We start from the raw sequence: 13,213 nt of genomic DNA on the forward strand, positions 1-13,213 counted from the left end.
TTTATTTCATTTCTTTTTTTAAATTTTATTTTATTTTTTAATCTCTACAGTCGAGGTGGGGCTTGAACTCGACCCTGAGATCAAGAGTCACATGGTCTTTAGACTGATCCAGCCAGGTACCCACGGGGATGGGAGGGTTGGAAGTGAAATGAATGTGAGGATTAGGAGAAAGTTTTTTATTCCTTATAGCATCTTGTGAGACAAATATCTCCATTTAAGAAGCCGAGGCTAAGACAAAGAATCTGCCCAAGATTGCATAGTTAATTGGGCTGGGCTGCAGTTTCAACCCAACTCTTACCCAAAAGCCCGAGTTCTTTCTATGCATCAGGCTGCTTCCCATTAAATGATTTCACACAGTGAGGACCTAGAAGAGTGCCTGGCACATAAACAGGTGTCCAGTTAATGTTAGTAGAAATTGAAGCATCTTATTTTTTTAGAGGATCTGATAGTGGTGGGTAGGAGCACTAGAGATCGTGGAGCCCAGTGAATTGAGAGGAAATTCAGGAAAGGTTACTGCTGAGGAAGTTTCAAGCTTTCAAAACAAGGTATTTTTAAAGAGTCAAAATGGGTCTGAGCTATGTGCAGGAGAAGAAATTTCATCCTCAAAAAGAAACGTCTAGGCTACCCCTGCTGCAGTATCATCCTGTGTCTCACACACATTTCCTTGGCTGACCTGGAGAGGTCAATATCAACAGTAATAAATCACATTGATACTATGTATGCTTGATGTCATGCAATGAAAGTAGCATTTTATGTCTGTTGTTTTCCTCCCCCAAACCCATAAAACTAACCTAATCATGAGAAAAAAAATTAAATAAATTCCAATAGAGGGCCAAACTACAAAATACCTGACTACTACTCCTCAAAATTATCAAGGTCGTCAAAAACAAGGAAAGACCAAGAACCTAGAACAGCCAAGAAGAGCCTAAGGTGACACAAGAACTAAATGTAATATGGTATCATGAATGGGATCCTGGAATAGAAAAAATATATATATTAGGTAAAAACTCAGAAAACCTGAAAAAACTGTTGACTTTTCATTAATAATAACATGTGGATACCAGTCCATTAATGGTGGCAAATGCACCATACTGATGTAAGGCAACAATGGTAGAAACTGGATATAGGGTATAGGAGAACTCTCCATGCTATCTTCTCAATTTTTCTGTAAATCCAAAGGTTTTTAAAAAATAAACTTGTATACACACACATGCACACACACACATACACACACCCCTTCATTTTCTACCAGGCCCCAAATTGTCACCATTCAGAGCTCACTCTTTGGTTTTGAATAAAGGCCAGAGAACAGAGGAACTAATTTCAGATTTGGGAACTAATTCCAGATCACCGACTACTGACTTTTGACATGTGCAAAGGAGATATATAGTAATGAGACTGTATTGTCTACAAACGCATTCCACCTTACCATCCAAAAAAGTTCTGTCCCTTCAAGGTAGTCACACAAGAAGTTTTTAGCCTTATTTTAATCATGAGGACACTGCTCAAAACACTTTAAGAATCATCTTCAGGGGCTGCCAGTCTGGCTCAGTCAGTAGAGGATGCGACTGTTGATCTTGGGGCAGTAAATTTGAGTCCCACATTGGATGTAGAGATTACTTAAAAATAAAATCTTTTTTTAAAGATTTTATTTATTTATTTGACAGAGAGCGACACAGCGCGAGAGAGAATACAAGCAGGGGGAGTGGGAGAGGGAGAAGCAGGCTTCCCGCCAGCAGGGAGCCCGATGTGGGGCTCGATGCCAGGACCCTGGGTTCATGACCTGAGCTGAAGGCAGATGCTTAACGACTGAGGCACCCAGTCGCCCCATTAAAAATAAAATCTTAAAGAGCACCAAGGTGGCTCCAATGGGTCCCAGGGTCCTGGGATCAAGCCCCACATCGGGCTCCCAGCTCCTCGGGGGGTCTGTATCTCCCTCTCTCCCTGCCTCTCCCCCTGCTTGTGCTCCCTCTGTCCCTCTCTCTCTCAAATGAATAAAATAAAATCTTTAAAAATAAATAGGTAAATAAATAATCTTTAAAAAAAGAATCATCTTCAGAGTCTATAGCACACAATGCAATGAATATTCATTATCTGCAGGTGGATCTGATGTATGCAAATAGCCAAAAACTCAGGCCAAGACAGTTGAGTAAATGGGGTGGGAAATCTGGATAGTAAATGTGTTTTAGAATATTTTTGGATTTTAGAAAAGTAATATGGTGCATATACAACATATAAAGCAACAATCCCAATGGGGCCTAGGACAGCACCCTGTAATCAAACAAATTAATTTTTCTGCATTGAGACATAAATATTCACACTGGGATAAACAAAAATGGGACAGATGAAACTATAAATAACTTCATACAAGTTTAGGAGGTCTGCCACAAATAGTTCAGGTCGGATTAGGTTGTGATGTCAAATGAATTAATAAAAAGTTTTGGTTTTCATACTTTTTTTTTTTTTTTTTTTGGTTTAGGAAAAGGATTGCACACAATAAATATTTGATGAAGATACTCCATTCCACCTATTTGGTCACCCAAGCTAGAAGCCCAGCTATTTTGGCTACTTGAATACACCCTCCCACCTCTCACTTGGACCACTTTAGTTTCCTTCAAGCTGGCTTCCCTGTTGTTTTTGCAACCATAAAACCCTTCAACCACACTACTCCTAAATGCAGATCTGCCTGTGTCACTCCCATATTTCAAAGTCTTTGATTCCCTAGTATCTCCAGTGATGAAGCCCAGGGTCCTTAGTATGATCTAAAACACAGATGTAAAGAAACTAACTACAACTGTGCTGTTCAAAGTTTGTTACCAATCTGCAATGAAAGCATGTCAGAAATTAAGTGTAAACATTTAGAAACTTTTCTCCCAGTTCGAAAGAGAATTTTTAAATTTATTGAATCTAGTAAAAATATGGATTTATTTTACTTTTCTAATAATTCACGTTTAGTGTATTTTATAAAAGTAGGGGACAATATATTGGAATTTTTTTAAAAAAAATTTATTTATTTACTTGAGAGAGAGGGAACACAAGCAGGGGGAGCAGCAAGCAGATGGAGAAGCAGGCTCCCTGCTGAGCAGGGAGCCCAATTCAGGATTCAATCCCACGACCCCGGGAACAGGACCTGAGCGGAATGCAGACGCTTAACCGGCTGAGCCACCCAGGCGCCCCCTATTGTTGCATTATCTCCCTACCTCCTTAAAGGCAGAGGTTGGATTATTTGTTTTGGCTGGGTGAAGCATCTCTTGGACTAAACTGAAGGACAACACTCCTTGGACCACAATTGTAACATGTTACAAAGAGAAAAAAAGTGAGGATCATTATTTTATATTCATGTTTTTCTGTTACCTGCAAGGATTTCAGTCTTCTACATTTCCCATCTGGGTATGAATTAATTTATCAGAACACTGGACGTTTTATTTTTATTTAAGTAAACTCTACGCCCACTGTGGTGCTGGAGCTCACCGCCCCAAGATCGAGAGTCACATGCTCTACTGACTGAGCCAGCCCAGCCGTGTGTGCCCCACAACAGTGGACATTCTCAAAGACCAAGGAGCCAGACTTGTGACACTCACTGGAAACTTTAAGAAAGGAGACCTCTCCACTTAACAGTTTTGCCCGGGTTTGGCCCCTTTTGAAGTAAAATGTGTCAATCACCCTTTTCAAGATTGCTCAAACCTGGAAATATCATCAATGCATTCATTTCAGAGGGCCCACCAGATAGCTGACCTACCCTGGAGAAATCCTGGGCTGAGGGAGAAACAAGCAACTATAACTGAAAGGTGTACAAAGAGCCATGAGACCTCTGAGGGATGGAGGGAATTAATTCTGCCTGGGGAGGGGGTGCAGGAAGGTGACATTTGCGCCAGACCTTGCTGAGTGAACTGGATTTGGCCTGGTAAAAAACGTAGGGGAGAGGAATGTGAGCAGTGCAATCTGCTAGATGAAAATCTACACGTGCCCAAGAATGACAATCCTTCTGGTTAGCAATTTCCTCACTCCTCTTCCACCCACTTCTTCACACTCTTTTCCCCTGTTCTTGGAAAATTGGGACTGGGGATACTGTTTCCCTTCCTGGAAGAGACCGGGTTAGACAATAAATTAATCCTTGATTAAATGGGATCCGTTTCTCTGCTCTGCGTAATCTGAGAACACTCAGATGGGGGAGGAGGAAGCAGGTGAGTCAGGTAGGGAAGTGGTCCTGATCCACACTGAGGAGAATGAGGCTCACGGAGAAAAAGAGAAGAAATAAGATTTTTGTATTTGTGCTACACCTTTTTTTTTATCATCCCCCCCCACCTGCCTTTTGTCTTTGTTTTTCTATAGCTTCTCATAGTCTCCGTCTCTTTGTCTCTCTCCAATTGCAGAAGGCTGGAAATTCCTAGTTCTCAACGGAAGGGAGTAGGAGGGGAGTTGGGGGTGGTAGGAGTAGGAGGGAAGCGAAGAACAGACATCTCAGCAGCTCCGGCTGCGGGGGCGCTCTGGGCCTCTTGCGGGGCTTCACAAGTCAATGATTTCTTAAATGTATATATTTTTAAATCCACACATAGGGGCTCACATACAAACCTAGAGAGAGACAGACAGATACACAAGTCGATGTAAAGAAACATATAAATACATTATCTCAGGATACAGAAGCACAAACTAGCAATACCGTCTTAAATTTGCTTGGCACTTCTCAGAGTTTTCATATACATCTTCTCATTTGAACCTCACGACAACCCTGAAAAACAAAGCTACAAACACTCGGGAGTTTCACTCTCCCACACAGGTTCGCACCCAGGGAGACCGACCCCCTGCTGACTCCCCTAGGGAACTGGGCTAGCCCAAGCCTTGGGACTGGTCTCCCTTCGTCCTCCTCTGGCCTAATACCCGCCCCAGAACCGAAGAGTGGAGGACCCAGAATCAGCTCCTCCCTCGTCCGCTTTCCCGGGCTGGGACCCAAGTTGGTTACCCCTCGCTGGCTTCACTCGCTACTCCGCCCTCTTTCCCGGGCCTGCCTCTCCCTCCGGACCCGGGGGCTCAGCGCCGCCCCAAAGGGGCCCGGGTGGGAGGGAGGGGGGCGCCTGGAACAGAGGCTGCGTGGGCGGAGGATGTGCGTCACGGGGCGCGTGGGCAGGGGGAGGGAGGAGGCACGTGGAAACCCGGGGCCAGCGGCTGGCAGCCCAGACTCCAAAATAACCAGGGGAGAGTGGGGGAGGGGATGCCCACACACTTCAGAGGGGGTCGGGAGAGTCCCCGGAGGAAGCCCGTCTAGCCGCTCCCTCCAGTTGCAGGACTGGGGATTGAAAGGTGGGGGAGGGGAGTCTGCTCTTTCCTATTACCCCCTCACTGCGTTTGGGGCTTAAGGAGAACGAGAAGAGAATCGTAGGTACCGAAATCCCACCCAGGGATGCACTCCCCCTCTCCTTGCCTCCACCGGAGACGGAAAGGTCCCCTTGCTGAGCCGGAATGTAGAACCAGCCCCGGCCCACGCCGCCCACGCCCTGCCAGGCCCCGAGCCACTCAGAAGTGCGGAATGGCGGGGTGGGGCTGAGGTTTCGGACCAGGGAGAACCTGACCCCCGGCCGGTCCGCTCGGTTCCCCCTCCGCCCCGCCTCCATTTTGCCGGGGCCTGGAACCTCAGGACCGGGCCCTCAGAGCCCCGGCCGGCCCCCGCCCCCACCCCGACCTCCCAGCCGTGGGCGGGAGTGTAATGGGAACCAGATGGGGCTAGGAGAAACAAACCGGGGTGGGGGGGGTTCAGAGGGGACCAGGCTCCTTGAAGGAGCTCCTCCCTTCAACTCCTCCGCAGGGAGCCACGTCGGACGCTCCGGCCTCCCGCCCATCTTCCATTAGACTCTCTCGAGCGCAGTCCCCTAAACACGTCCGCAGAAAGGATGTTCTCCCTAACCCAGCTTTGTCACAGAATTCCCCAGGAGCAGGTCCCCATTCTCAGCAAACAGGGTGCGACGAGTGGAGGAAGGAGGGTTACCTCGCCCATCCCTGCCTGACAACCCGATGCGACTGATCGACGCGTTAGCTTCTAGCATAACCCGCCCATTCCTGTACCCCAAACTTCGACAGGAACTCGAGGCAGGGATGGAGGCCTGGGTTTCCGAGAATGGCCCTTCAAATGACTCCATTTGCTGCAGAGTAAGGGTGCTGGGATAGCCAAGGAATTCCTGCAGAACCCCGCGCTCACAGACCTGCCCTAAGCGCACACTCAAGGGGAGTCGGAGGCACGCCCGAAAGGAGCCGCGCACCCCGAGGCTCCGCCAACTTTTCCCGGCTCATTCCTAGCAGTCACACGTACAGCACCGCGAGGCCGGAGTGTGGGCAACGGGCGTCCGCGTAGTTGTTGAGGCGCGTGTGCACGTTCGTGCGCTTGTCCGTGTTTTTGTGTACCCGTGCGTGGTTGTGAAACTCCGCTCTCCGCTCGGAGGGGTAGGAGCCGGGGGGTGGGGGGGGGAGTAGGAATGTCGCCGGCTGGGCGCTCACGTGGGTACGTGGGCACGGAGAGGGCCGGCTGTGCATCCGGCGTGGGCGGCACGGAGCGACCTCGCCCCGCCCGCCGGGTCCCCAGGCCCGCCCTCCGCAGCCCGGCCTCGGTCACCTCAGTCCCGAGCTCGGCGCCGCCGCTCCGAGTCCCCGCCCCCGCCTCCCGCTCCACGCCCCCTCCCCCCAGTCTCCGCCTCTCTCCGACGCTCTGCCGCGGCGCCTCCACCGCCGGCCCCGAGGCCCGGGCGCCCGCCCCCCGCCCCCGGCCCCCGCCCCCGGCTCTGCCCACGCCCTCCGCCCGCCCGGCAGCCAGCGCAGCGCGGGGCCTCGCTCCCCGTGCGTCCTGCGGGGGCGGCGGCGCGGAGAGGCGGCGAGCGCAGCCGGGGAGGGGGGGGCAGAGGCACAGACAGAGGCGCGGAGGCTCGGAGAGAGGAGACGTGGAGGGAGGGACGGAGCCCGGCCAGCGGCGGACACGGCAGCGCGCGCCAGGCGCCGAGCGCTGGGCACCGAGAGGGGCAGCCCCTGTGGCCTCCGGCCGTCCATGCACAGAGCGCCCTCCCCCACAGCCGAGCAGCCGCCGGGCGGAGGGGACTGCGCCCGCCGGACCCCGCAGCCCAGACCCAAGTTAGTGGGCAGAGGGAAGCGGCGGGGAGTGGAGATGGGTGGAGCTGGACTCAGGCAAGGGGTCCGGAGGGCGGAGGTCGAGAAGAGAACGAGGGGAAGCGGGACGGGGGTGGGGGGTGGAGACTGACTGAAAAGGGGGTGCGTCTTTGAATTAGGGGGCCCTGGGAGCAGGTAGGGAGCGGTTGAAGCTGGATATGAAAGAGTAGTACCTAATTCTCCATCCCCCGTTTACTCTGCCGGCGTGATCTGGCATGTGAACCCCTTGCAAAGAATGTGGGGGCCCCCAAACGCCAGGGGAAGCCCTGGAGCTCTGACTGGTAACAGGGCTGGGGGAGGGCTGCTGTGCTGGTTCAGTCTCCCGTTGGTACGGAGTACGCGAGCCCCAGGGTCCGGGAGAAGCCGGCGCCTCGGAACCCAGGGAGAGCATCAGCAGGGCTGTGGAGAAGCAGGGCATGCCTTAGGCGTCCCTTCTCTTTTCTGTGGCTTTATTTACGGCACGCGGAGGGGAGTTTCGGGGTGCAGCCTCTCCCTCAAGAGGCCTTGAGCCGCTCCTCCGCTCCACTTGGAGGTGTGGGTGGAAAATGAGGGAGAGGAGGTAGGTGGGTTTCGCCCACTGCCGCTGCCACTGTGGGAGTGTGTGGGGGCGGAACAGGCCCCAGAGCAGAACAATTGAGGCACTCCTCCCTCCTTGCGCCTGAGCTGAAGGGATCCGCCTACCTACCCAGCAGGTGGGGAAGGTCACTGCCCCGAGAGGGGCCAACTAAGGGGCACTGGGCAGTCGGGAGGAGAGGGGAGGTCCTCGGGAACAGCTCAGAGGAGCTGAGCAGAGCAGGGGTCCACCTGGCTTGACGAGTGGGAAAGGGCCACACCCCTCCCTTGCAGCCGCCTGGGTAGGACAGCACCAGGGAGTGAAACTGGCCGGCAGTGGTCCCAGGCGTCCACTGTGGGGAGGACAGGGGGTCGGTCTTACGTGCACCTCAGTGTAGAAAGTCACCTTGAGTAACGCTGAGACTGCTGGGTGTTGAGGGCGGAGGGTGAAGACCGTTCTGGGGGAGAAGGAGGCCCAGCCATTCCACGGGTGTGCTGGCTGGCCTCAGTGCTCAAGGTCTCCTTGCCCCAAGCTAGAAAAGTAAAAGCTGAGAATGGTGGTGAAGAGCTTTTGACTTCAGCAGAGAGACCGGGCTGCCTTTTAGTACTTGTGGCCCGTCTGGGATGGCACTGGTGTGTTTATGTCTCCAGGTGATGCCTAGTTCTCCTAGTTTGTGCTCTGGCTGGGGTATTGGGCAGAGAGCGCCTTCAGAGGAGGAGAAGAGAAGCCAACAGAAAAGAGATGAGAATTGCGAGTGTGGGTTGGTACTCAGCAGGGGGACCCGGACTGACTGCCTCCCTTTCTCTGTCCCGCACTCCTCTTTTCCAGGCCCAGTGCCCGAGCCATGGCACTGCCTCGGACACTGGGGGAGCTGCAGCTCTACCGGGTCCTGCAGCGCGCCAATCTCCTTTCCTACTACGAGACCTTCATCCAGCAGGGAGGGGACGACGTGCAGCAACTGTGTGAGGCTGGTGAGGAGGAGTTCCTGGAGATCATGGCTCTTGTGGGCATGGCCACCAAGCCCCTCCATGTCCGACGCCTGCAGAAGGCACTGAGAGAATGGGCCACCAATCCAGGGCTCTTCAGCCAGCCAGTGCCTGCCGTGCCTGTCTCCAGTATCCCACTCTTCAAGATCTCCGAGACTGCGGGCGCTCGGAAAGGAAGCATGAGCAATGGGCACAGCAGCCCAGGGGAAAAGGCAGGCAGTGCCCGCAGTTTTAGCCCCAAAAGCCCCCTTGAACTTGGAGAGAAGTTGTCACCACTGCCTGGGGGACCTGGGGCAGGAGACCCCCGGATCTGGCCAGGACGGAGCACTCCAGAGTCCGACGTTGGGGCGGGAGGAGAAGAGGAGGCAGGCTCACCCCCCTTCTCCCCACCTGCAGGGGGAGGAGTCCCTGAGGGAACTGGGGCTGGGGGGCTGGCAGCAGCTGGGGCTGGGGGTGGTCCGGATCGACTGGAACCAGAGATGGTACGCATGGTGGTGGAGAGTGTGGAGAGGATCTTCCGGAGCTTCCCCAGGGGGGATGCTGGGGAGGTGACATCCCTGCTGAAGCTGAACAAGAAGCTGGCTCGGAGCGTAGGGCACATTTTTGAGATGGACGATAACGACAGCCAGAAAGAGGAGGAGATCCGCAAATACAGCATCATTTATGGCCGCTTTGACTCCAAGCGGCGGGAGGGCAAGCAGCTCAGCCTGCATGAGGTGAGGACCTCGTTCTCCTAGTATTACACTTAGCTCTGAGGCCTTAACCGACTCACCTTGGAGAATCTTCACACTCCCGAGGTCTGTTTCATTGCCCCTTGGTCAGGACCCCACGCCCCAGTTGCCCCCACACAGCCCAACCCCAGCCTCTGCGGTGCTCCCCTCCTCAGCTGAGGGGGAAGCAGAGGTACAGGCCAGAGCCCAGCGTCCCGCTCTGTGCCGCTCAGGACCGCTCAGGTGGTGGGGGCTCCAGGCGTTCCTAGGAAGCCGTGGATGCTGATCTCTGTCTTCCTCCTTCAGAAAGCCGCGTAGTATCAAATCCTAAGCAAGCATCTGATGGATGGGCTTTATTTGTCTGATGATGAAGGGTGTGAGGAGGTCTGGGCAAGGCAATGGGAACTGAGGATTGTAACCGCTCCAGTGGCCCTCTCCACAGCTGACCATCAATGAAGCTGCTGCCCAGTTCTGCATGAGGGACAACACGCTCTTACTGCGGAGGGTGGAGCTCTTCTCCCTGTCACGCCAAGTGGCCCGAGAGAGCACCTACCTGTCCTCGTTGAAGGGTTCCAGGTGAGACTCCTTTCTCCAGGTCCTTCCTAGATTAGAATCCTGCCAAGGAGCTGGGTCATGGGCATAATCTCCCGTTCAGGTGCATCTAGGCTTACTTCCTACCCACGTGCATGTCCTGCTTTTCGCCAGGCCCACTTGTCTGGGTCTGGTCCCTCCTATCCATCTCAGGTTCTGTCTGCTCACCCACAACAACAGTACCAGAGTTAGAGACTCCTGTTCAGCCAGCTTCTTTCTGGTCTTGAAATAACGCATGCTCCTCCCCAGATTCTGTGCTCTGCCCATTGTGTGTCCGTCCCCAGTTTCACCTTCCTTATTGGTCTCGTCTTCACAGGCTTCACCCCGAGGAACTGGGAGGCCCTCCACTGAAGAAGTTAAAACAGGAGGTAGGTTTCTAGGGTGGATGCAGGGGATTAGTGCAGCCTCCCTCAACCCCCTCCCTTGCTAGGTCCTCATTTCCCCATTTGGGGCATCCACAGGTTGGAGAGCAAAGTCATTCTGAACTCCAGCAGCCTCCCCCAGGCCCTGAGTCCTATGCACCCCCATACCGCCCCAGCCTGGAGGAAGACAGCGCCAGCCTGTCTGGGGAGAGTCTTGATGGACACTTGCAGGGTGAGTGTGCATCAGAATACTTTTCTTCTCTCTGTGGGGGTGGAGTAGGTGGGAGGAAGGAGCCAGGAGGCAACTGCCTGGAACAGGGTTGGGAGGCCTGGCTGGATGGGGGCAAAGGGGCCTGGACCTTATGGGTCTGCTTTGTGGTTGAGGGTGGGGGTTCCGTTGACTGTAGTCCCTGACCTGATCCGTGCCCATGCCCACAGCTGTGGGGTCATGCCCAAGGCTGACGCCGCCCCCTGCTGACCTGCCTCTGGCATTGCCAGCCCATGGGCTGTGGAGCCGCCACATCCTGCAGCAGACACTGATGGACGAGGGGCTGCGGCTAGCCCGCCTCGTCTCCCACGACCGCGTGGGCCGCCTCAGCCCCTGTGTGCCTGCGAAGCCGCCTCTCGCAGGTGAGGCAGCAGCAGTGCCATCCCCAAGCACCCCTACCACCCAGGCTCCACCCAGCAATCCTGGTGTCCTGGGGCTGGGTGGGAGGAAGAGGGATGTAGTCACCAGAGAGGGCAGGCAGTAGGACGATGGGGCTCCAGCCATCCAGGCCTTGGGTTGAGGAAAGGAGGGTCCTGCAGGTTTATTCCCACTGGGGAGGGTCTGATCCTATGGAGATCTGTGAAGGGGGCACTGGGGTGAACGAGGGGACAGAGAATGGGGGACCAGGGGAACGGAAAGGAGGGTCACCAAGAAGGCCAGCAGGGATAGAGCTGCCACCAAGGCAGAAGGGTAGAGTAGGCTAGGAGTCAGGGTGGGGTTGCCTAGCTTGGAAGTAGAGGAGCCCAAAGGGGGATGCTTTGTGTGTGGATGGGGGAAGGGCGTAGTCCGCCAGAGGGCCAGAGCGGCTGGGCTGAGAGTGATGCAGCAGACAAAGCCACCAACCCTGGCTTGGTATTTTTAAACTGTGCGTGGGTGGGAAGTGGGGGTGGGGACTGGAAGGGGGGCTCTTCTTGGGGGAGGAGCTGGGAGGCTGGCTTCCTGTGTTCCCCCTGATTTGGCTTCTAAGAAACTGGAGGGGCATGGTAGGGTAGGTGGGGCCTGGGAGAGGGCCAGGGATGAGTGGGGGCGGCAGAGCCTGGGAAGGGGGGAGGGGGAGAGGTCAGAGCCAAGCCACCCCCACAGCTCCTGACAGAACCAGAAATTCCAGCAGAACGGAGGCGGGAGAGACAGAGAAGGAGAGAGACACATACAGAGAGAGCGCTACACACAGCCAGAAAGGGGGGGGGGCGCACACACTTGGGTATGGAACCCCCCCCACACCTGTAAACGTGTAACGGGCAGGAGGCAGTAATTGAAATCCAGCTCATCTGTGCAGTCTCCTCTATCTCTGCCTCCTGTCCAGGCACCTCTCTGCATCGTCCACCCCATGGTCTCCTAATCTACGCCTTCTTCCCACAGAGTTCGAGGAGGGGCTACTGGACCGATGCCCTGCCCCGGGACCCCATCCTGCTCTGGTGGAAGGTCGCAGGAGCAGTGTCAAAGTGGAGGCTGAGGCCAGCCGGCAGTGAGGGGTGCACTGGTGTCCTCAGACCCAGGACTTGGACTTCTGGCTCACATAGACTCCGACATTCTCCATCCCTGGCATCTAGTCACAACCCTGGATCCTCCCGCTGCCCTTCTCCTGCCTCCCCACCTGCTCCATGGGCATAGAACTATGGGGCTTCAAGCAATAACGAGCAGGGGCCTGGCAAGAGGACACAAGGAGGGTGCGTGGTGCCCCTTCACCCTTGCCTAGAGCAAGGGGGCAAGGACTCTGTCTCCAGGGTATTTGGGGTTCTCCCCTCCCTTACACAACACACTCTCATTCTCTGTAGCTTGAACCAGTGGTATGAGCAGTTGGATTCAGTTTGGCCATGGGGGAAAAGGGGACTTCGTGGTAAGGTCCAACAGCTAAAAATGGCAACGTTTACCCCCAGAACTGGGGGCCTGGGAACACTGGACCTGCTCCTCCCCTCTGCTCCCCCATTTTTGTGCTTCTAGTTTGTTTCTTTAATTTAACAAGTGCTGCAGTTTGCCCACCTATCCCAATCTTTCCCCCCAAGTCCTCAGCAACTTTTTCCCTCCTGCCCTCCCTGGGGGTGGGGGGGAGGGTGGATGTAGGGTCCCCTCGACTGGCCCCCTTAGGAGGCCTGGGTTGGACTCAGGGTCTCCCTCAGCTGGGGGCTGGACCGCAGCACCTGTCTGAGCAGTTAGAGCGTCTTTCTTTTCAGATCGTGTACAGTAGATTATTTATTTTGTTATTTTGGAATAAAATTTATTTTATGGCTTAGGATCGATGACCCCCAGGAGGGAGAAAGGGTGGCATGGGGCTGGGGGAGTGGAGGGAAGCTGGCAGTGGATGGGGAAAGAGAAAAGCAGCAGCAGGTCGGGCACCCTAATTCACTCAGAGGACCACACACCTGGGCCTGGGTCCCAGACTCACCCCCAGCCTCTGGGCAGGATTGGCAGGGTTGAACCCCCAAAGCTAGAGCCACATACAGATGTCACAGCCACATAGACCCACTGGGGCCACGGTCATACAAAAGCTGAGTACTTTAGCATGCATCGGAGAAGTTGGCACATTCGCTGGTGTCTTCGGTGCAGTGTTTTCACACTTCCAAACTTCGGTTGTCACATAGGCAAGATCAGACCGATAC

General features: G+C 54.6%; 1 protein-coding gene and 1 long non-coding RNA gene across 3 annotated transcripts; one reads left to right on the plus strand and one right to left on the minus strand.

Moving 5' to 3' along the window:
• Positions 1–4,246: 4,246 nt before the first annotated feature.
• On the minus strand, positions 4,247–5,531 carry LOC148163778 (uncharacterized). The gene is made up of 2 exons (XR_015768777.1): positions 4,661–5,531; positions 4,247–4,572 (listed from the first exon to the last, which is right to left on the minus strand). It is a non-coding gene; the product is annotated as an uncharacterized LOC148163778 (long non-coding RNA).
• A 1,269-nt stretch (positions 5,532–6,800) lies between these two features.
• NAB2 (NGFI-A binding protein 2) lies at positions 6,801–12,849 on the plus strand. Of its 2 annotated transcripts, XM_028110794.2 has the most exons (7): positions 6,803–7,110; positions 8,528–9,401; positions 9,838–9,971; positions 10,303–10,354; positions 10,448–10,580; positions 10,787–10,978; positions 11,976–12,849. In XM_028110794.2, exons 1-7 carry the CDS (start codon positions 7,028–7,030, stop codon positions 12,083–12,085), a joined length of 1,578 nt encoding a protein of 525 aa, XP_027966595.1. In that variant the 5' UTR covers positions 6,803–7,027; the 3' UTR covers positions 12,086–12,849. The 2 variants fall into 2 exon arrangements, with proteins under 2 accessions (XP_027966596.1, XP_027966595.1); XM_028110795.2 differs by lacking the exon at positions 10,787–10,978 and having other exon boundaries at positions 6,801–7,110.
• The last annotated feature ends 364 nt before the right edge of the window (positions 12,850–13,213 follow it).

This window comes from Eumetopias jubatus, unplaced genomic scaffold (assembly GCF_037043125.1).
Source record: "Eumetopias jubatus isolate StellerSeaLion01/CBP00866 unplaced genomic scaffold, mEumJub1_p1.0 scaffold_8, whole genome shotgun sequence".
Lineage (NCBI taxonomy): Eukaryota > Metazoa > Chordata > Mammalia > Carnivora > Otariidae > Eumetopias > Eumetopias jubatus.